General features: G+C 39.7%; 1 protein-coding gene across 1 annotated transcript in view; it reads left to right on the top strand.

Moving 5' to 3' along the window:
- nexmifb (neurite extension and migration factor b) overlaps nt 1-23694 on the top strand; it is an 80705-nt gene that overhangs the window by 46845 nt on the left and 10166 nt on the right. The window contains exon 2 of the mRNA XM_084719366.1: nt 19800-19930. Within this exon, the coding sequence (XP_084575492.1) occupies nt 19849-19930 (82 nt within the window). The 5' untranslated portion in view covers nt 19800-19848. The remainder of the gene's footprint in view (nt 1-19799; nt 19931-23694) is intronic.

A 23694-nucleotide genomic window follows, 5' to 3' on the forward strand; every position in this document is an offset into this window, starting at 1 on the left:
TGTAATTATCCTCTAATAAGATTCTAAAAAGGGACCTAACATTGTCTAATAATGAAAATATTATTTCTTGTTTTCATCTAATTTGTACGGCTTGTAACATCTTATTAGTGTTCAATAAAATGAAGTGCAACCAAATTGTTTGTGCAAACAAAACAGTTTGTATTAATAAGTAATGACTTATTAACTTGTAAAAATTTAATCAATAAATGCAGGCTAAAATGAGTGTCACAGACACCTGGGGGTCCCTGGGCCCCTTGTGTGAGAGCCACTGCTTACAAGTATATTTTTTTCCTTTCAGTCCTTCACTTCAGCTGTACAAGGTGATGGGCTTGTAGCGACAAGGATCTGTTGTGCATTGACATTATGTGATAATCCATGTGATATATTGTCTTCGTCTGCTGTTAATATGTACTGCTGTTTCCTTGGGGATTAGACGTGGCTGTCATGCTCCAGGTTGAAGGCATCATGAGATCACGCTGCTGCCTGCGCTTTAATAAATCTTTATTGTGTTCATTGCATTACCAATCAATCATCATTTGATGCAATTACTGCTGCTGCATTTTTTTTCCTTTATTTATTTCAGTGTATGCCAAGTGTACTGTTAACTATTTTTCTGGTTTTAGGGTTTGTGTGTTTATTTCTAATGGGAGGCATTATAAAACACATCTTTTAAGCTCCCACCGAGTTCAAAACAACAGGGATGTATTTTTCTCTCGCGTCTTTTTCCTTTTTCTCAGACAGCAGCAGCTTTCACAATTGAATTTGAATGCCATGCTTTTAGCGCCAGGGTTGTTTGATTATCCACAGACAGGGAGCTGTGCTGGATTCCATTCCTTTCATCATGCTTTAACCAGTGTGAGCTGGCTCCCCTGTCGTATTTTATGAGAGGTGATTTTAGTGCCTCTCCTTTATGCAGATGATTTTGGCTGCCGCTCCCCAGTCTAGTCTTCAAGAGGTGGATATTGGTTTTGACAAGAGAGCTAACCCCGCTACCTTCGCTCTCACCGGGCTGTCTTCCTGACTGCTTCACCAGGCTGGATATTCTGGGCCATATGCTAATGCGAATTAGGCCTAGTGAAAGGGAGGAGGCCGGATGCATCTACAGGTGTTTTCAGAATTAGACTCGATGACAGGAATATTACACCGGGCTGGAAACCTCATTGACCTTTCCTCACTTCCACAGGGATGAGAGTGTCAGTATATATCGCCACTGAGCCATATATGGTCTTTATATGCAGTAATACGCCCAGTTAATATCCACATCAGATGACAGAGGGCCATAAGTGCACCGTATTCATCAAAATATATGGATTACAGGTTGGCAGAGAGCCTTGATATGGGATCATGTGCTGTCATTTACAGAGTGTTGTTTCCCTTCCTCAGATAAGTGCCCATGCTTCCTTTCTTCACCTACTGAAGCCCACTGAGCATGTGTCTAAACACTCTGTAGTAGAGTTGTTTACATGCAAGAATCATGCAAGAAGATTTAGTGATGTATATATATATATATATATATATATATATACATATACATATACATATACATATATATGAATATATATAAAGTAAGCAAGGTGATATATTGCTTACTTTTAATAAAATTTCAGGAAAATTGTCACACACTCATAGAAATTAATGGTTCTTTGGTTTTTCCTCATAAGAGAACCTTTTTAGTTTGTGGTAGAACAATATTTATGTTGGGTTCTGTGTAGAAGTCACTGAAAGGGTTCGAAGTGGAACCTTATATAGATGGTAAAAGGTTGAACCTTTTACAAAGGTGCCTATAACCATCTGTGACAGGTTTCACCCACAACTCCTTATGAGAGGTTCTACAGAGAACCCTTATATGGTGTAATGGTTCCAGAACCCTTTCCTGGGGTTCTGTCTAGAACTTGCCACATTCTAAGGGTGCTCACAAGAACTCAACCAAAGGCTGAGAACCTGTTCACATTCCAAGGGTTTAATTTGGAACCCACGCAGGGAGTTCTACTGAGAATGCTTTAATATTCCAATGGTTTTATAAAAACCCGAGAACCCTTTTATATTAAGTTACAAAGCACCCTTGACAAATCATGGACAGAAGAGTTCTCCCAGCATTGTCAAAATCCTGGGAGAACTCTGCTTCCAAAAAGGGTTCTTTGAATGAAAAAGATTCTTAACGAACACACTTTTTTTAAAAATGGGTTCCTCAGAAGCAAATGGTTCTAGGTAGAGCCTCAGCCCTTTTGGAACCCTTATTTCTGAGAATGTAGTATAAAGAATACACCACTATATGTGTCAAAATCAAAGTTAAAATCTTAATTTTAAAAGTTTGCTTTTTTATGCAGTCAGAACAATGAAGACAGACAACTCTGTTACCTTGTGGTTGTGGGTTTAAAAACAACACAATATGAACCACTGTCATGAATCTTTGCATGTATCACGATGTTACAATACAGTGTTTTTGAGAACTGATACAGTACCACAAAATATAATATTGGTTCGCTCCTTTCAAATGATGAAAGTGTGATGGTAGGACATCATTTTAATGATAATGAACAGTGTTAATGGGGCATTTCTGGTCATGGTTCAGCTTTGCCTAAGCCTCAGCATACATGAAGCCACATATATAAAATATACTGCAGAACTTTGCTGCAGCGTGTGAACTTAAAGAGACAGTCCAGCCCAAAATCAAAAAATACATTTTTCCTCTTGTCTGTATAGTGTTATTTATCCATTAAGATTGTTTTGGTGTGAGTTGCAGAGTTTTGGAGGTATCAGTCATAGAGATGACTGCCTTCTCTCTGTACTCAGGGAAAAGAGATTACAGCTCAAGTTTCAAGTTCACCTTCATTTCTGCCAAAGGGCAGTTGATTTGCAGCATGCAGTGCTACATAAAAAATACACATCAATAACAATACTAAAAAAGCAACAAAGACTCAGTACTGCATATAATGGGGCATCATTCAAAGATTTTCAATACAGGTATTGGTACTGATACTTTGGCTTTGATACTGGCACCTGAACAGTACTTTTTTTTCCAAATTCATTTCAACAAAAAGAAAAAGACATTAGACATGCCAGTATAATTACTGATTTTAAAGGAAGAATGTGGTGGTTAAAAAAAAAAAAAAAAATCCTGTTTTTAGGTATAACGTAGTGATTTTTCTGCAAGCTCCTGTGATGTGTAATGTTTGAAAGCCAATCACCAGCATTATTACATCTTGGCACAAGCATGCTCCATACTTAATGGCTCGGTGATGGTGATGACATTGGTGTCGAAATTTAGTATCGAATGACGCCATTGATCTTTACATCCTGCACTGTCACAAGCAACAGCCTTTCATCCATGAGTAGATACACGCTTCCCTCTGTGCAGTGATGCAGTTGACATTTGGTAGAGAGAAAGTAGCTCCTACATGAAACTGCTCACAACAAGGCCTATGGATTATCTTGAGTAAACGGTTCATGATTTCTAGAAAGAAACAGTCCTGCTGAATTTTTCAAACATATTTTTTTGGTGCTTTTAGCACCACAAGCCAAGTACAATCTAGTTCCATTATATTTCAGAGATGGCAGACATTTCAATGGTTGATATCTCCAGAACTCATACCACAACAATCTTAATGTGCAGACAGCAATATAGGTAAGACGACAAATATGTCTTTTTGATGTTGGGTTGAACTGTCTCTTTAAGGTTGTTTTTGCTTGCTCCCCTAATTCAGACGGCATTGTTGAAGGAGTCAGAGTATTCACACAGGAGGAGTGTGATCATGTTTCTGTGTTGATGCTGAAGCTTGAACTCTGCAGTCAGTCATACAGTGTGTCTCTGTCTCTTCCACTCTCCCTCTTTCCTGTTTCACTAACTAAGTAGAGGGCTTTGCATGATTGCCTGGCTGAGTGTTTCCCCTCAACGCTGCATCGCTATTGTCCACTTGTCCCTCCTTCATCTGTGTAATTGTATGCATGAAGTTTCGACTGTAAATCCCAGCTGTTGGCAGGTTGTCTGCTCCTGCAGTGCTCTGTATTCTGGTAAGCCATTGGCTGAGGGCTATTGGTTTTTCTTAAGCTGGCAAACATCATGAAAGATAACACAAAGAGGAGCTAGGTAGGTAGGTCGTTTTTTTTCCCTGCTTCTCCAGTCGAATGGATTGGAGAAAAAAAAAAAAGCAGGCGGCATTTGTCTCTCCTCTCTCCATGCTGAAACAGATAGAGTAGCTGTGTGGAATAAAGGAGATGCTTCTCTCTCTATCACACTCCATCAGCATTATTTACCAGACCTGCCAGTTGCTTTGTACAGCACCTCTCCCTGCCAAGTAGGCGACTGGCGTACGACCAGGGGCTAGTGACAACAGGCTACAGTGGAAAGCAAGGAGAGCTGTGTGGATGAGCCAAGTCTATTCATTCCCTTAGGCCGCTGAGTGAAGCACAGAACTCTATCTACTCTCGCTGAGGAGAACACAGCACTTTATGGATTTTTTTTTTATCATACACTGGGCTAGAAATGATCATAAACCTGGCCTATCTTCTTTGAATCAGAGTAGAAATGCCACAGAGTGCAGTGTTGTAACATTAATAGGTTTATAATGGCGGTGAATATCCATATTTGTTAACCCTGAGCTGAAGTTAAAAGGCTTAGAATAACCGTGAGGCTTTGAGTGCGCTGCGTGTACTGCACTGTACGTACTGTACTGTACCAGAGGTGAATCACACGTGCCAGAGAGGCTGTACAACTGTAATAAATGCATGTTTCATTTGTCATCCCCCCAGCCACACTCCCATCAGCCCTCTTCACAGAACCTATGGAAACATCAGCACTTGGGGCTTGGAAACAGAAAAGTGATTTTTTTCCACTGCGTGTCACAGATGGTGGGAAAGCCTTTGTAATGCTAATATAATATCACACTGTGTCGGCCTAGCACTGCAGTTCGCTCTGTGTGCCAAGCAGCCTGGCTGTGGAGTGATTTACCAGTATGGGGAGAAAAAGACCTCCCTCGGTTTACACTGAAAGGCTGCGTGGTTGGCGGGTCCTGCCGCTTGGCCTGCTGCGACCGGGCCCGCCTTCACTTTATTGATTCCTCGGTCCGTCCAGTGCTGTGTACTGTTAATTAACTCTGTCTGCGAGTGTTTGTCACATTGTGTGTGCTTATTAAAAAGGATATTACTAAGAGGGACTAGGCATTAAAAACAGCAGGAAGAATAGAGTAAGTGATTTTCAGAGACCAAGGCAAAGGAGCTGCGTATTTAGGCCAGTTACGTTACAAAACCCCCTGCATACTACATTGTAATATTTAACACAATATTGTAACATAAATAAGATTTAAATAAAACAAACAATGACTGTCCAGCTTACTAATGAATAATGAAAGTATAAAATTATTAGTTTGCAGTCTGTAAAGTGATAGGCACTCTAATTGTGATCCTTTATTAAAGGAGAAATCTGTAATATATTTACTTTAATAAATCAAAAAATTACCATGATGTGTCATCAGAGATTAAGAAAACACGCTAAGTTTAAGTACTCGCTTCTCTGACAATATTAAAACATATTACAGTTTGTAACTTGTATTTTTGAGTTCCTGTCCATGTTAATTAAAGTTCAAATTAATGCAGAACGTTTGCTGAATGAATTAGTGTCTGTTTATGAGTCATTAATAAGAATTAATAAGAAATTATTAATAGCCAACTCCTTTTAGAAGGAGTAGATGTGTAAAATGGTTAAACTGAGCAATATGTTAATGAAGTCTGGCTGGCAGTAAAGCTGACAGTCACTGAACTCCAGCTGTGTGTTTTCAGAGCAGTGGGCTTTTGATTTCAGGATAACGGGTTTAGCTTTACATTAACAGCCAACTGACTTGCATAAACAGCTGATCAACTTACATTTCAGGACTTGACATTGCTTTTTCTTGTTAATTCACAATGCTGAATTCTTCTTGTGTCCCTGCAATGTTCCTGCAGCCTGACTGAACTTTGTCGAGTCTGGGGAGGACGGGACGGAGAGAAACTCCCCTCAATCATAGACTGTATCTTTAATAGGATTCCAATCTATTTAATACACCATCTATAGCTCCAACTCGCTATTTGGACTGCTGTACTCATTTTTGGATGCAAAATTGTTACATGTTGCATGTTGTTAATGAATAAGCCAGCATTCACAGTGTTTTCATCAAGGCATAAGATGCAATGACAAACAGCGCTGTATTTAAAAACTCATCAAGTGGTCATGTGACCTGGTCACATGACATGCTCGCTCTGCCACTTTAGAAAACTACACAAAACATAACAATGGAAACAACAAAAGTATTAATATATAACAACCAAACATGCATGTCAACTGAAGAGAGAGGGAAATAAAAATAAAAATACTATCACAAACTAAAAATTAAGGACACACGAATTGTGATATACATTACTCTAAAACTCCCCCAGAATAACCCCATCTGCCCAGGAATCTCAAACATTAAGACCATTGCTTCAATTTGCGCAAATACTCTTGATACAATCTATTTTAAGGCAAATTATATCACTTGTACAGGCGGAAAATACCGCAGTCTAAAGTATGGCCCTCATTTCCCTTCATGCCTGGTGCTTGACTGAGTGGTTTGCTATTTTATGTTGCAAAATGCAACTGTGCTTGTGTCAGAACATGGTAGTTTATGTTTGTCATTGTCGTTTTTGTGCTGGTTTATGGTTTTAACTATGGTTATGTGTTGGCTGTTACATTTCATGTCATATTTTGGGGCTTGAACTTCATGTTGATAATCTTGAAGGGGCTGATGTCACTGATAGCTGATTCCTGGCTCTTATGCCCTGCTGCTAGTGACAATATGTTATTTAATTTATTTTTTGTCTACAGTCATCAACTGTGCTTGCAACTGAAATTATTTTGTGACCCAGTTCGATCCAGTATTGGTAGTGAGGCTTGATACTGATGTAAGGCAATCATTATGTGTTGGACTTGCGGTACTGAAGCACATTCCTGTCTAACTTCATAATGCCATGTATTTGCCATGTGTTTTCTATTTGTAAACACTTTGCTACGCAGTATGAATTGACAGCTTAATAGCTTCTACTCTAAATTTGCATATAATATGAGGGAAAGTGTTCCAAATTTCTCTGATTTGATACAGCTGGAGCAAAGAAATGTACTAGCCACCTCACTCATGGTGTAATAGTAAACCAGGACAAAAATGACAATTACCAACATAAACCACCATGTTCTGAACAAATGCACGACAAACACATCACAAATCATGTCAAAGATATTAGAAACACCAACAACAGTAACATTATCACTCTGGAAGAAAATAAAAAACCTAAACTCTCAGCAATGCACCATAGGGAATTATGCAAATGAGGGTCGTCTCTCAGTTGATCAGCTGCACATGCGAATGTCACAAGCCAGAATCTTATAGCGCCCCACCATGGTTGAAGGACACTGTTACACAAGTTACATTATACAAATGACACAAGCTTTCCAGATTGAAGCTTTCAGCCTCATGTAGTCTTACTACTACTACTACTACTAATACTTATAATAATAATAATAATAATAATAATAATAATAATGATAACAAACATCAAGAGGAAAATGCTCTGGTATCTGTATCAGCAGATATTCAAATTTAGATATTGAACTGTATTCAGTGCTACTGAAAAAATGTAGATCCATACACCTCAGGTTGAGAGTTGCTGCTATAAGATAACAATAATATAAATAGCACCCTGCAATATGACAGAGCTCATGATGAATCACCCTTAAATTGGTCAAAATACAGAGTTGAAATGTCATGACAACAACAAAACATGCAGCACTGTGAGAGTGATATAAGATTTTTTTCTTCATAAAATAAGATTTCTTTGCCTTATAAGAAGCTGGTAAAAAGCACCTCACCATCAAGAACTGTGCCTCTCTCTACCAATGTTATGCCACCTCCCAACAAACGAGCCAATGGCAGGCCATTTCCTCCAGCATTAACCAATGACTTGGTGTCTCCTCGCGTGGCAGCGAGTCAGCAGCCAGAGAGGAGGGGATGGGGACGTTGATGTCTTTCTCTAGCTGCGCCACGTCACATTGTTGTCTATTCGATTTCCAGCCCTCATCCCTGGTATTTGAATCACAAGGGGGAGCGTTTCATATCCTTGCTGGGAGAAGAAGGGTGATCTTGTCTATCTGAAAGAGCATGCTGGATTAAGGGGGTTATTTCCCCAGAGGGGGGGATATGAGAGTGAGTGTCACTCAGACAGCACTCACTCTCACACTGCCTCTGCCTCTGCATGTTGCCAGGGAGCCCCGGCTTTGACTTCTACCCCTCTCTCCTCCTCCTTCCTCTGCTTCATCATGTAATCCTTGGCTTTTTTTTTTTTGCTTTCTCCTCTTCCTCTGTCTCGTACCTATCCTCTTCCTCATCGTCGCCAGCATCTCGTCACGCTTCCTTCCTCCCTCCCCTGCTGGTTCAGTGTGCTGCCCTACAGGGAATGGAGAATTGCGTGGTTCAGAGGATGGTTGTTATTCCAATCACACCTCCGATGCAGCGAGGGTCCAGTAAAGTACAGAATAATTGGCAGGTTCCACCGGCTACAGGCAGACCTTCTATTCTAGTACTTGTGTGTGTGTGTGTGTGTTTGTGTGTGTGTGTGTGTAGCTGTGAAAAGAAGGGGGGCTGCTGCTGTAGGTGCAGCATTCAGAGGTCATTTCATTAATTACTAGCTCTTGTGTTACGTACGTGTTCTCACATTCTGTTTGTCAGTCTGTGTAGTGATGACATGTGTGTGCTGACAAAAGAGAAGAGAGAATGAAAAAAAGGACCTGATGTGGAAATTAAACCCACATTTTCACTGTTTCATTCGAGCAGCCAATAACATATTTGAAATTTGGCTGCAGTTTTTCCTCTGTTAGTTATCTCGCTCAATATTTAGCCCACCTCTGCATCATAACTCATTTATAGTATTTGTGTCTGTGTTGTAGATGTGATTCTGTTTTTTTTTTCAGACTTTCTAGTAGAGCAGATGCTTGGTAAACACACACACCTAATTAACTGAGGGTCATGCCAGGTCAGAGGGCAGAGATCAGGAGTCACATGTGTTCACCCTCTGCCTTCTGGGAGTCACTGACTGATAGGCCTCCAGGGGTGACCGCTGATACACATCAATGGAGCCAAGCAGGGGCAAGCTAATAAAGCATGTGGGCTACATAGGGCTGGGGATAAAATAAACCAGTGCTATCTGCTGGCAAACACACTGACCCGCACACTTAATGGAACATGTCTCCCAAAGGTGTACCACTCTATTGATTAGCCATTGATGGCAGTTGTAGCCAACACTGATATTGAGTGTGATCTTGCCTTTTTTTCCAGTGCCTCCGTAATAGGCAGGTCTGTTCTTGCAGAGGTTAAATTAAAATGGATACAGTATAAATGTGTCTCTACATGTGCTGCTGTTTCTTTTTTCTTTCTCAGTTGTGATTGGCTACCATGGAGGCCAGCAACCATAGCGACCATCATCACTTCTTCTTCTGATGCCCTTTCTCTGTGATCCAGCCTCACCTTTAAGGGCTTCTCATTATGAAGGGCTCTAACTTTAACTCCTTACACGAACAGCTGTGCATGCAGTGTGCACATGTGCAGACAGCGTACAAATAATATCTTTACTTTATTTGTTTATTTGATAGAGACCGCACACATTAATGAACATCAGTATAAAATTAGAAGACATAAATATGCGGATCATAGCAAATAAGCTCATTTTCATTGATAGGCAGGTAAAAAACAGACATTACGATGACAATGTACAAAAACACAAAACACAGGTGAACACAGTTTTGGTTTGCTTTAAGCCATTGTTTGAAATGGGTAGGGAAACTACATGTAGGGCACTGCCTTATTGCAAGAGGTAGGCCGTTCCGATATTTGCCTCCTTTTACAATATCTAACATGTATATATGACACAAAGACAAGCACACAGACACACACAGATCAGTACACAAACACACTAAGGGGAGCCAGAAGCTACCACGTGCTTGTTCGACACATGCACAAACACACACATATGCTCATTTGTGAAGAAAAGAAAGGCAGTGGCCCTGAAAATTGCATAAATGTCAATTATTCTGCAGCTTATGTGAGAGAGAGGTAGAACAAAGTGGTGGTAATAAAAAATATTGATCACTTCAACCCATAATGTGTCTGACAGGCATTGTTGTGGCAGAAACAGGCATTGACAGAGTGCCTTCACAGGGATGTAAACCTGCAGGACATTATGTCACTGTATTATCACTGATCACTGCGCCCCTGATCCCCCCCGCCCCCCCCAGCCTGATTTAGATTCAGCAAAGCAAACCAAGCGTAGCTCTAATAAATGCACCTGTTAGAAATATGATAATTGCATCTCTGATGGCAGACCTTTTTTTCACGCTGTTGCAGTAAAGATTATTTGATGCATGCCATGCAAATATGTGTGCATATGTGTGTGTATCACTCACGAGTTTGCAGGGTTCGTCATGATTGGTAGTTTTTGGCTCTGTGTGTTTCTGGGCGGTGGATGCATCTTCTGTTTTTATCAGCAGTTACTCATACATCAGCATCTTTTTAACTGTTGTGAGTGGGAGCAGTGTGTGTATGTAATGAGTGTGTAAGGGAATGTGTGTGTGTGTGTGTGTGTGTGTGTGTGTGTGTGTGTGTGTGTGTGTGTGTGTGTGTGTATGTGTGTGTGTGTGTGTGAACGAGCTTGTATGCAGAGCCTCATTAAATACGCAATCGTTTCATAAGACTGACCCTTCAAGAGCAGTGGGTGGACCAAACATAGATTTGCAAATGAATCTGTAATGTGAAAGTTTATGGTGTGTTAGCCCGTGTGTGTGTCCAGTGTGTGTACGAAGACATGTGAAAAACATAAAATTTCTGTGATCGAATAATTTAGCTTTACATGCCTCACCAAGTCTTCCTCTGCACTGTGCGTTCTTGTTACAGCAACCTCGGGCTAGTCAAGATGGTTTTTGTTATCGTCATCACATTAACCGGGTACTGGCGTGCACTCTCATGTACCATAAGTAGATTGCTGTACATGGAAGCGGGATATATCCATATGTTAGTGAGGATGCCATTGCATTGCTTGTCTCATTAGCAGCAGTGCTGAGGCCCTGAGCTGCTTCTTGTGCTCCATTGGGACAGCTGATGAGGCCTGACTATGTGACCTTTAACAACCTAATCAACTTTTAACACCTCGCCTACTGCCTGCCTTATTGCCATTCTTCTCTCTGCCATTCACCCACAGCAAGGGCCTCATCCCCATTTAGACTCTATCACTTTTTTGTTTTAAGCAGGACCCTTGTTTTTACTGATCACTGGTACGTGTATGAATGAAGCAGCATTGTAAACACATGCAGCAGTACATGGAGCAGTCTCTGGAGGCGTGCATACATGTGATGCATTGTAATCGGCTGTCTCTTTCCACACTCTTGACCTTCCCTCTGCTTATTTCTCTGCTCTCCTTATCTCGCTCTGTCCTCTTCTCCTCACTGTTGAAGAGTCCAGGTTGCACAAATGATAAACAGAGAAACAGACAGAGTTAGCAGTTATATATAACAATTTAAAAATTATATCTCACATACAGCATGCGTCTCTTAAGGCATTATGTACATGAAAACTAAATTAAAACTCTAATATGTAAGATTTCAAGGTAATGGTGCATTTCCTGCTAGTCGCCAGTTGCTTTGATTTCCATGAAAAGACAGGTTACGTCAAATAAGTCAAAAAGTGACAAACCATATTAGGAATAAAACTTTAATATTACCTTCTAAAATAAGAAAATACACCACCGCTCACCTCTGGTGATGTGTGAGAGGGATTATTTTTAGTCTATACATTGTTTTTTTTAGGAAAATCCTGCATAGTATCCCTTCAAGTTCTTACCTGTTAAATATTTAAAGGCCTACATACACATGAAGATTAATCTGTAAAGGTTTCCCTCCATTAAATTAGAATGATTGACACAATACCACAAACACCTCAAAAATACATTTGAAAAATGCAATGCAATCTAATGCAATAGTTACTATGTGTCATCAGTAATGCCCCTATGAAGACAGAGTAGCAAACAGCCTGCAATGTCATGCAATACAGTACAACACAATTCAACAAGAAGATGTTAATGTTGGTGCATTTTGTCCATAGTGGAGAATAGAATAAAATGAATGCTGGCACTCTTAGTGTCATATAAACTGGACAATACAGTTCCAAGGTCCAACTTCATTGTTGCTTCCACGTCTCAGGGCATGGCTTCGTTGTCATGGAGATGATGATTTAGTTGTTGTCACCTGACCGAAGTCTGTGATTTCAAAAGATGTATTAAAGGCAAATGACTCATGGAAAATTTGGGAAAGTTTGATGTTATAACCTGAACAACATTACAGTACATGCTGTGCAACTATTTGCTGTAAGTTAATGACCAAAAGCAAATATAAGATAAAAGGTAAATGAAAATTAAAATCCACTCATCTCTGAGGCCACATACTTAGCTAGGATTAAATCCTACCAGAAGTGTCTGTCATATAATGCACCTCAGCAGAACTATGATCTCATTAAGAACAAAAGACTAATTGACTGTACGGTGTGCTGAAGAAGCTGGATTTTGACATACATTAAAAGGCCTGCACCTGTATTCAGAGGCAGACTGAGTCCTCAGAGGTAACAGTGGTTACATTTGTCAAGATCTGGCTCTGCAGGTTGTGCTGTGCTGATAAAGATCCAGCTCTATAATCCTGATTCATGGTGAATCTCTGCCTATCAGATGCTTCGTGGGCTCTTCAGCAGCCTGTGATTGACGATGATTATCTCAAGCGGATACCATATCTCTGCCATCGCCGTGGCCATGTCAGGGATTTTAGGTGAGGGTGTTTGATCAAATACAGCACCAAACAGCTGACAGAGGAGACGCACAGCAGCAGAAGCACATGTAGAAAGCACCATTGAATTAAGATATACAGATAAAGAATGTTTTTTTTCTCTCTCTCCTCATGTGTCAGAGACAAAATTATTGAGATTTGTCTTCAGCTGCTGCACAAATACTACCTGACAAGCAAGCTGCACGGCAGAGTCAGCCAATCAGAGCTTTGTTTGAAACAAAAACATAGGCATGACTCAGGAAACACCTACCTGTAAATACTTTAGATCATTAATAGTCCTGACCAGGGTTGCACAGTAATGGATTATGTAACCAGATTACAAAAAATAAGTAACTATAATCAGCACAGAATACATTCTAAAAAAAATAAAGTGTAATTAGATGATAGTTACATTGTCAAGGATTACTTGAGTACTTTTTTTGATTACGTCTTTAATATTTAGTATTTCTAAAATTCTGAAACTTTTTTCATGATAACCAGTGCTCGATTATCTTATGAAAAGTGCATCTGACAAACCGTGTTTTTTAAGTGCTCCACTTCATGGTGGACCTGGCAGGAGAAAAAAGAACCATGCTCACCCCGTCTTTTGAGATGTTTATAGAGAAAAAAAAGAATATTTGTGGAACTCAAATTTTTGTAGCTGCATCCACTTTTAAGTATAAGATGCAGTATTTTCAAAACAATGTAATCCAAAAGTATTTGGATTAATTACAGTTTTATATAAGCCAATGGATTATGTTACAAATAACAAAAATTTCCATTTGTATTCAGTCACTGGCTAAATTTCAAAATAATCTGACCCAACTCTGGTCCTTACACATTAGTCACCAATTGAGGCAGGTGTTAATATGTTGCTGAGCATGTGTGGCCATTTTTGTAAAAATCTTCCTGGAATGTTTTTTGTAATTATAAATAGGGATACAAATAATTCAGTATGAAATATTAATAACAATGATCAACTATTACTAAAGCTTGATAGAGCTTCATATTACCTTTAACTCGTTGTTTTGGTTTCATGGCTCATTACTTAGGTGTTTTGGTTGACTTTATTCACAGAAAAAAAAATGCTCTGATAAAATCATTGTATGCTATTCAGACAAACACTGAATAGCAGACAACGTTAATGACTAGCTGGTTAACATACTGGGGCATTTAGTAGCAAAAGAGACAGATATTTCCCTCAGGAGCTGGTGAAGACCAAAACAGAGCTAAAAGGATAATGAGTATTGGACTTGGATTTTGGTAACCACAGACACAACTCCAAATGACCGCTGTTTCTGTTTCATGTCAACTGGATGTGTTAAAGTTTACTATCACAGGTTTTCATAAGGTGGTTGTTGCACAGCCCATAAGTGGCCAAAGATAATTAGTTAATACAGGTTGGGGTTCTTGTTTTACATGTGTGAAGAGATTTGTCTGCGTGTATTGATACAGAAAAAAACTGTTACTAATATTTTGCTATTGATTTCAACCATATCAACCAGGTATAATTACAAAAACTGACAACTCACTTGTTATTTTCACACATGCAGGCACATAAGCATGTTGGCTGTCCGCTGTGGTCTGTGCGAGATGTTCAAGCGAAACATTTAATAGACGTGAGGTGATGCAAAGTGTTTGATCTGCCAGTGTTGCATCTTTGAGGTGGGCTCAGACCATCGGTGCCCTCAGAAGAGGAAAGCTCTGACATATCAGCTGTGACGAGGCCAGTTGACCTTGGGCAGAACAATGCTCATGTTTGTGAGGGAGAAGTGAAAAGAGATGGAGGGGGGAGAACCAGAGAGTTACTGCTTCTACTCCAACATAGAAGGAACAGAGACATGATGGTGTACACAATACAGACAATAGCAGCACTATGAGGAGAGCTCTACAGTCCACCTATCAGTTAACAACAGAATGTCAACAACTAGTTAATGACAGGGATAGAGAAACAGATGAAGTGACATGATGGATTAGTGGCTAGCACTGTTGTCAGATATCAAGACAGCAGGGGGCCTGTGTATGAAGAATGGTTGGGTACCAAAATCAGTACGTTCAAGGGTACTGACCAACTTATGTTGGTACTACTGAGTACTAATTCAGGTTAATTCAATCGGTGCTACATTTTGGTACCCGGGAGCACATCTGGGGGAGTGAGTAACTTAAAATATATAGAGAAAAAGAGAGATAAATTGATGTTACCCTTGCAACTTGTTCAAGTCACGGGGCAATAGGGAGCTGAAGACAACACTCACTGCAATATTTGTAATATGAAATTTGAAAACAAAATATATCTAAAAGCTGAAGAGTTTACTGTATTTGACAGCCTGAAAGTAAGACAACCAGTTTTCTGAAATGAGAAGCAGGGACATTTTCAATTTGGCTGTCAGTATATTATTAAAATATCCGATAATGAAATAAAAAGAGGGACAATTCCCGTTTCTTGTATTTTGACCATTCATACAAATTCTAAAATTGGATACTAAGTAGCATAACTTTGTAAACCACGTCAGAAAATCATATTTTACAGTACCATGGTCCTCTTCATCCTCTTCAGCCTACGTGAAAGCCAAGTAGTGCTCACTGCCACAGTAGCTGCAGCTAATGTTAGCATGCTTCTGCAGCTAGCCCCTAAAAACAAAAAAGTTTAACTTAACCCTCCATGGACATGAGCTAGTTGGATAAGTTGTTGTTGGACTGGGCGTTTTTCTACCGTTGGCTTAGTATTTTTACTCGTGTTGGCCAACACTCAGCAACTGGCTGTGTCCAAAATTCCTTACCAACATGATATTTACTATTTTACAACAATAGATGAGATTTGTCAGTATGTCTGAAACTTTAGGATGAAACCAAAATTCATGAACTGCATACCAATGACAGGGAGGTATTACAGTATGCAAGCACTACAATAGTAACAACCACAACATAACAGGAAGGATATTGCATGTGCTTCCTCTGAGACATAAACAACAGTGTTAAATGCCCCAGTGATGGACTGTCAGGCAGGAGGCAGGGAGGAATTTTATTTCCTGCAGTGTTTAACATTTTCGATAAATAAATAACAAAATGTTCTAAATATGTAACAACATTGAAATTGTGAAGTTTGGACTTTTTTTTCAAATTGAAATTACATTTTTGTCTACTCCTTTTCATTAAGTACCGATAAAAGGTACTGTATATAACAGTACAGTACCGTATTGGTTCAGGTATGAATGGAGTGTGGAGTATGCATGTTCTCCCTCAATCAGAGTACTGCTCTGTAATTTTAATTCTGCAGCTCGTCTCTGATTGTTGAAGAATATTTGCCCTTTTCACAATAGTAGGACAGGTTAAATTCATGCACTTGACACGAGAGAGTCTCCACTTCTATTTAAAGGATCCTACACCCTCACTACCACTCGTACTGTAGTCCTGAGTGATGGCTTTCTTCCCAGATTTAGAAATTCTGGCCTTTAAGATACATTCATAGCTTCTAACGTGTGTCTGTCAGTCAAAACAGTGTGCATGCGTCTGTATTGGATTTGTGTTTCTCTGTACTCCTACCACGTATTGCTGCGAGCTTACAAGCTCAAGAGTATTGCCATGAGTTGCGTGTGAGGCAGGTTACTCAGCCTGTCTGCAGCCAGGCAGTGAACCTGCTCTGAAACCATATACCTGTGCTGAAAAGAGGAGTCGCCATTTCAGCGCTGTCTGTTTGGATCAGTGTTCCCTGTGGCGCTATGCCCTCTTTGAGAGCTCCTCTGTTGGGGATCTATTCCCTGGCCCCTGACTCTTTCCCTCTGTTGTCACAATGGGCCCTTTGTACCAACATATACTGCTGCTGTGGGACCTTGCTTCGTATTTTCGGCAATTATGCGCAATCCCACTCCAGCCATGCCTCTTGTTGCTGCTTCATTGGAGAGAAATGCAATCGAATCGAGGGGAAATGCAGTGAAACGGGGATGCGGGAAGAGGCTTGCAGGAATTAGATTGTGGTGCTGATAAGTTCCATATAGAGCGAGTAAACATGTTCTTATCTTGTTATCCAGCTTGCACATTAACACATGGTGTGTGGAGGAGGTGGAGGAGGGCTTAAAAGGATAAATCAAATCCTAATCATTCTGTTTGGCTTTTCCCACTCTCCGCTCTTTGTCTCTGTTTCTGTTTCTCATCGTGCAAAGAACCTCGGCACACATGCAAGAACAATGGCGGGGTCAGAAGTACGAGCGATTTTCCCGCACCTGCTGAATGCTCCAGAAATGAGTGCACCGTGATTACGTGCCCTAATGTGTGGTGTTTAAAGAGCGGTTTCCTGCAGGAGAGTTAAATGATGGTGCCCTCTGTGAAGTATTAATGATGTGGATGGATGAATCAGGTCGGCACAAACCTGTTGACGGCTGCCGCGGCGCTCTCTTAAAGCTGCACCCAGACATCAGGCTTAACCGCTTGGCAAATTGGACATGCTTGTTGGCTGTAGCTCCAATTTATGTGCACTCTCTATTGCAGTTAGTCCATCTTCATTATTGAAATGGCCTCTCGTCAGGTCTTGACAGAGTAGTGGAGACGGTAAAAGGAGGGAGAGGGGGAGCGTACAGGAGAATCATGAATAATGTGGAAAATAAACACATTCGAGGCACTGGAGCTGGCTGGCATTAGGGGTGTTGGGAGTGTTGTGAAATGCCCCTCTTTCTCTCTTCCTGTGATTGTATGTGCAGCTTCTGCCAGTGGATGCTGATGCTGTGGATCCTCAGCCTTGGGGCTTTGTCTAACACACATGCAATTGGCCATAAATACACACACACACACACACATGCATCTCCCCTGCTACACATACACAAGCAGCTCCAGGCGCTGAGCTCTGGCAGGACCTCTGTAGCCTCACCAGTGTCCCAGCTGTGTGTTTTGTCACTGCCACTCTGGAGACACATTGCTCGGTGGCTATAGCTGATGTCTAATAGGGTGCTGCAGTGACTTCACTTTTTCTGTGTCTCTGGGATTGTTGCGTTTGATAAGTATGGGCTTAGCTCATCTGGGTCAGACAGTTCAGGAGGGGGTATCCAATTCCAATTCATGCTTTGTCGAAGGGGATGTTTTTATTGCCAGATGTAGAATTTCAATTTCTCAGTGTGCCGAATTGATACAAGATGACCTCAAAAACATCTCTTAGCTCTGTAAATGCCATGTGCACTTAAGCCTCGGCTTTAGGCGTAATAGCGTTTCCCTATGAAGAGGAGGACGGGGTCCGGCTGAGTCTACCTACAGGGTCCTTGTACCTGCTGCACACATGAGCAGATGTGATGGCTCATGAGATAATTACCCACTGAGCCGGGTGTGTATGCAACTGTAAGCTGAAGCAGGGGTTCCCTTCAGGTAGCTCTCCTGCTCAGGTCAGTGAACAGCTAATGACATTTAGAAGCAATAGGATGAAAGAGATGGCAGTTGTTTGTAGTCAGCCACACACTACCTTTGTCTTATTGTCTGCCGTCTGTCTTAATCTCCCAGCCACCGTTTTCACACCACAAGGAGATCATGTTATTAGATCCCCTCCCCTGGCTCATTTGTCATCCTGCAGCACCACTCCTCCTGAGGAGGACTGCAGGAGCTGAAAAAAGAAAACAATATAAACAAGCAGGAGGCCACAACATCAAATGTTCATCATTTACTGGCCCTGAGTCTCTCATATCATCATTAGTCTTTCAGGAATCACACCAGGTTAATGTGCTGTTTCTTCTCCGTGCCACCCCACACACTTGTCCCTATAAGAGAACCCTACTGGGTTCATGGTAGAGCCTTTTAGACAAGTTCCACCCGAAACCATTTCAGTGGGTTCTATCTAGAGCCCAACACAAAAGGTTACATCTGGAACCATCTGCGAAATCTTCTTCCCAGAGTCCCTATAGGCTTTCCACATTCCAAGGGTTCCTAATAGGAACCCACCCATAGGGTTCAACCAAATCACTTACGTATTCCAAGGGTTCTATCAAGAACCAACTCAGGAAAATCTAAATCTAGGCTTAATATAACACTTTGAACATGAGTTACATTTGAAAGATTTTAAGGCGGATCTTTTAACATCCATGCTTTTTCTAAAATGGGTTCCTTGGGTGAAAAAGGTTCTTAACCTTTTGTATTACAAAGAACCTTTGATGAACCCTTTCTTCCAAAAAAAAAAACAGTTCTTCAGAAGCAAATGGTTCTGGGTAGAACTTTAGCCCTTCAAGAAGAACCCTTTTGGAACCCTTGTTCCTGAGAATGCACCCAGGCAGACAAATATCCCCCCCCCCCATACTATGTAGTGCTTGTTTTTACATTGCACCCAGCACACTGCATCCTGCTACACACATAAACACTCAGTCATCCCCACCCCCACTTTCACCATCACTCGCTACAGTAAAAAGTATTGTCAGTGTTCACAGTTTGCTGTCACCGCCTCAATCACATCTCTTTAATCTGTCCTCTTTGAGCCGGGTTGGTTTTCATGCTGCCGAGGCACACAGAAGGGAGGGAGTCAGCTAATTACAATAAACAAATATGCTCAGAGCCGCCTATGTAAGGTTCGCATAGGTTAACAACTCTGCTATAAATGTTAAATGAAGCTTAAAATAGGATAGTATGGCATACAGTTGCCATAGTGATTTCAGCTGTGATTCTTTGTGTACTTTGTTGGTTGGTAAAGTTTAAATTAATCTTAGACACGAATCTGTGATACAGAGAAGAATTGAGTGATTGTTTGGTGCCCCAAGGGTTTCTTTGATGTCTCTATCACATGTGGTGCTTTTTCTATAATTACTGCAACTTGGTGTTTGTCTCATCTTTGTTGTAATGAAATCTAATATATACAGCTGTTATTCTGCATTAGGCACATGGCAGTCACCCTTTAACGATCCCTTCCGTATTCTCACGTCTCTTTTTATTTCTCTCTGTGTCCTCTCTGTTTCTCTCTGGCTATCTCTTTCAACAGGTGGGACAGTCAAAATGATGCGTAGGAGGTGAAGCGTTGAGCCGTATTGATGGATGTGTTAACAGACAGCAGTCTCACATTGATCGTGAAGACTTCAGGACCAGAGAATGCAAATGTAGTGGAGAGCACAGGTGAAAACTATTCACTTTTTTCATTTTCATAGTCTGTAAACATAGTATTCATTAAATGTATTTTTTTAAATAAGAAATGCACATAAAAATGTTAATTCTGTTTCGTAATTCTTTGAACTCTGCTTTGAACATTTAGAGATACTTGGTTGTTGACCTAAGAGCAGAAATTGAAATTTTCCCAAGAATAATGAAGCATTTGTTAGAATAAATGAAAGCTTAATGACAACAGTTTCTCTCACAACATCTTAAAAACTTTGAAAAGACAATTAGTATTAGGACATACCACCATGGAACTAACTTTCTCAAATTAGCTTTTCACCCTCGGTTCTAAGCTCCTTGACAAGATACGGGGAACGTGAAACACACCCTGTCTTTTTTAAATGAAAAGTGGAAAAGAAACATTAAATGAAGCTTTTTAAGCTATTGTTAATCCTCTTCCCCAATGCTTCCACAACTCTGAAATATGACATCTACCTTTTCTCATAAAAAGGTGCAAATGTGAAAGAGGGCGCAGCCATTAATTCTCTCACACTCATTCACATTCATTAACATAAGCAAAAGACGGTGTGTGTGTGTGTGTGTGTGTGTGTGTGTGTGTGTGTGTGTGTGTGTAAAATACTGTTTATTCAGCCTTATTTGTGTATTTATGAAGTTTTTATTTTGGATCGTACCTGCTGTCTTTCTGAATTCTCAGTGACTACATTTACATGCACACTAATTTTCTACTTTTCTTCAGAAAATGCCAATATTTGTTATATATATTATAATATTATAATTTGATGAGGATATTCCGTTTGGTTATCCAAATTAGGTCTTACTCTGATTGTAGAATTTTCTGATTAAGATACTAATTGTTAGTTTCAAGTCTTCATCTATACAGTATGATGTTCATTTAGCAAATAATGGTCCTATTTAGAGTAAAATAGATGATGAAGCAGTTTATGCTTTAGGGTGGGGCTACCGTGTCACAATTCAGTCTTAGTTAGCCTGTCCAGTGCAACACACAGGGCTTGTGAAACTCAGATTAAACTGTCAAACTAGACATTATTGATACAATAGGATCCATTTATTATAGATATTATAGTGTGCTGTTTAGTTGTATTACGAGAAAGATTGCAGGCAGTTTGCCATTACTTGCTGTTGGACAGTACTGCACATGCTCTAGCTGCAAAAAACCCAAGATGGTGACCCCCCATAATGCCAAATTTGAGGCTTAAAAATGGTAGTCCACAAACCAATAGATGACATAATGGTGGCTCCGTCCTCAAGTTATTCTGCTGTCTATGAGCTGGAGTAGAGGTGCATGCATAAACAAAAGCCCAAATTTCTGGTCAGAAGAAGGAGCATACCTACGATATCAACAGGTTTTTGGATATGCACACATATTGTATATTATAGCAATATGATATTTGTTATATAATGTCAATCGTATGTCAATATGATATGATGTAATGGTAATCAGAGTATGCACAGCTGTATGTGTAAGACAGTATTGGTGGAATATTAATTTTCAGTAGTCATGTAAAGAACTTGGTAGGAATATTGTCTTTTTTGGAGTAAGGGCAAAACGTGAATATTTTGTACAAGTAATATACCATGCATAATAATGATATTTCCATGATGTAAACTCTTAACTCTTAATTCAAGTTAATCTATCTACACCTGCAGTGTAATCCTTTCTTTTTACTGGACCAGTAACTGGCCTTACCAGTGTTTTCCAAGATTCATTCAGCCACTACCTGCTGCCCCCTAAAGTCTACCTCTACCAAGCACCACTGATCCTCAGATGAGGTTTATCTTAGTGTTTCAGCTCTGGTCAGGCTCAGTGGGGACTGACTGGCCCCCACTGTGAGAATCACACAGATTATCCGTAGCACTGGCCTGTTCCTTGGTAGGCTCCAAGAGGAAAAGAGGAAGACAGACAGGATGGAGAATGAGAGTAGGAAAAAGAGCGGTAGAGGAAAGGGTGAAAGCGGCTCCATTGAGCAGGAATCGGGCAGCTCTCTGAGGAGGATGGCCATGAATCATGCTGCAGTTACTCACCACTTATTATGAACATCCTGTACTGGCTGGATTGATTTCCCCCCCACCATTCACAAAATGTCATATAGTGAAGATAGAGCAAGAGGTAGTGAGCAGCTTCTGTGGCTGGCCTACCAGCTGGATGAGTGAACGCCCCGGGTGGCTGAGCTGCAGAACGGCTAGCTCGGCATTTTACAAATGTAAAAGCCTCCATATAACAGGGATAAGGAGCAGGGAAGTTGGAGGGGAAGAAGATAGCGAGCAGGAAAGGGAGTAAAAAGGGGATGGAAAAGGGGGATGGGAGTGAGAAATGATTTCGAAAAGCCATTAAAAGGAAGAAAAGGCCATGTCAGCTGTTTTCATTTGCATTGTACATCGTATTGTGATATTTGAGCTGTTTTACTCCCTCTGCCACATGGATGTATGTATAACAGATGGTCATCATATAAGTCATACATATTCATAATGCTTTATTATATGCATTTTAGAATGATTTTTAAGAACAAGTATCATAATACATCATAATTGCTATCTATTCCTGTTTTGGAAAGGATAATAGTGGATTATAATTCTTATAGTTGTAACACATTATAACCAAAACAATGATTATAATGCAGTACAATGTGGTTATAATGAATTATGACATGATTATAATGTATTACAGCAATGTTTTCTTAAGGGAAACATTACATTAATGAAATGTAAATGGCCGTCATTCATTTGGTCATCATTAAAAAGTTGTTTCAAATTGCAGTACTCAATTTCTGTTATGCTCCATTAAACAAATACATTAATTCTACAACATTTTGTGTCCTTGCATAGAGTTTTTTCACTTCATGTAAGGCTTACAATGACTACTTTATATTTTACACATTATATTACTTAAAGCACATTGAGTAACATATAATCACATTATAAAGCATTATAGCAGTGATTATAATACATTATAAAATGATTGTAATGGATTATAAGAATGAGACTTACATACACACTCAGCAAGTGACCAACAATTATTAAGTAATATGACACTTGACCTCATACTTGAAGTCATAATAAAATGCTTGGTATGAAGCCTTATGAATATTTATGGAGTATCTGTTCTCAATTTCTGTTATGATCCATTACAACATTTGTGTGTTGTTCTTGCACAGTTTTTTTTCCCCACTTTACTAACTTTCACTTTACTTTATTGCAAACAATCATCCCTTATAGTGACTTAGAACCACTTTTTATTGCATTGTATCTATACCTCAGGAATTTCATCACTTTACTTAAAGCACCCAGTGATTTACTTAAAATAACTAATAATCATGTTATACTGCATTATAACAGTAATTACAAACCATTATACAATGGTTATGGTTATGTATTACAACTATGAGAATTATGATTCACTGTGATATTTGCCAAATGACAGACTAAATCTAAAGTATCATGATACTTGACCTCAAGTCGTCATTAAATGCTTGTTATAAAGCATTATTAATATTTATGACTTATATGATTATGCTTACAACTATAATTATACATTGCTATAGGCACAGCATAACACATTATAAGTATATCTTATAGCAATCAGTGACTGAGCAGCAGTTAAAGGTATTATGATATGAGTTATTATAAAGTCTTTTGTAATATTTTCTTAATATTGTTTAAAATCATTATGAATATTTCTGATCACTTATAACTATAGCTTTATGTTGCTATAAGCACAGTACACACATTATAAGTATGTTTATAAT

Source organism: Lutjanus erythropterus, chromosome 5 (assembly GCF_056507025.1).
Source record: "Lutjanus erythropterus isolate fLutEry1 chromosome 5, fLutEry1.hap2, whole genome shotgun sequence".
NCBI lineage: Eukaryota > Metazoa > Chordata > Actinopteri > Lutjaniformes > Lutjanidae > Lutjanus > Lutjanus erythropterus.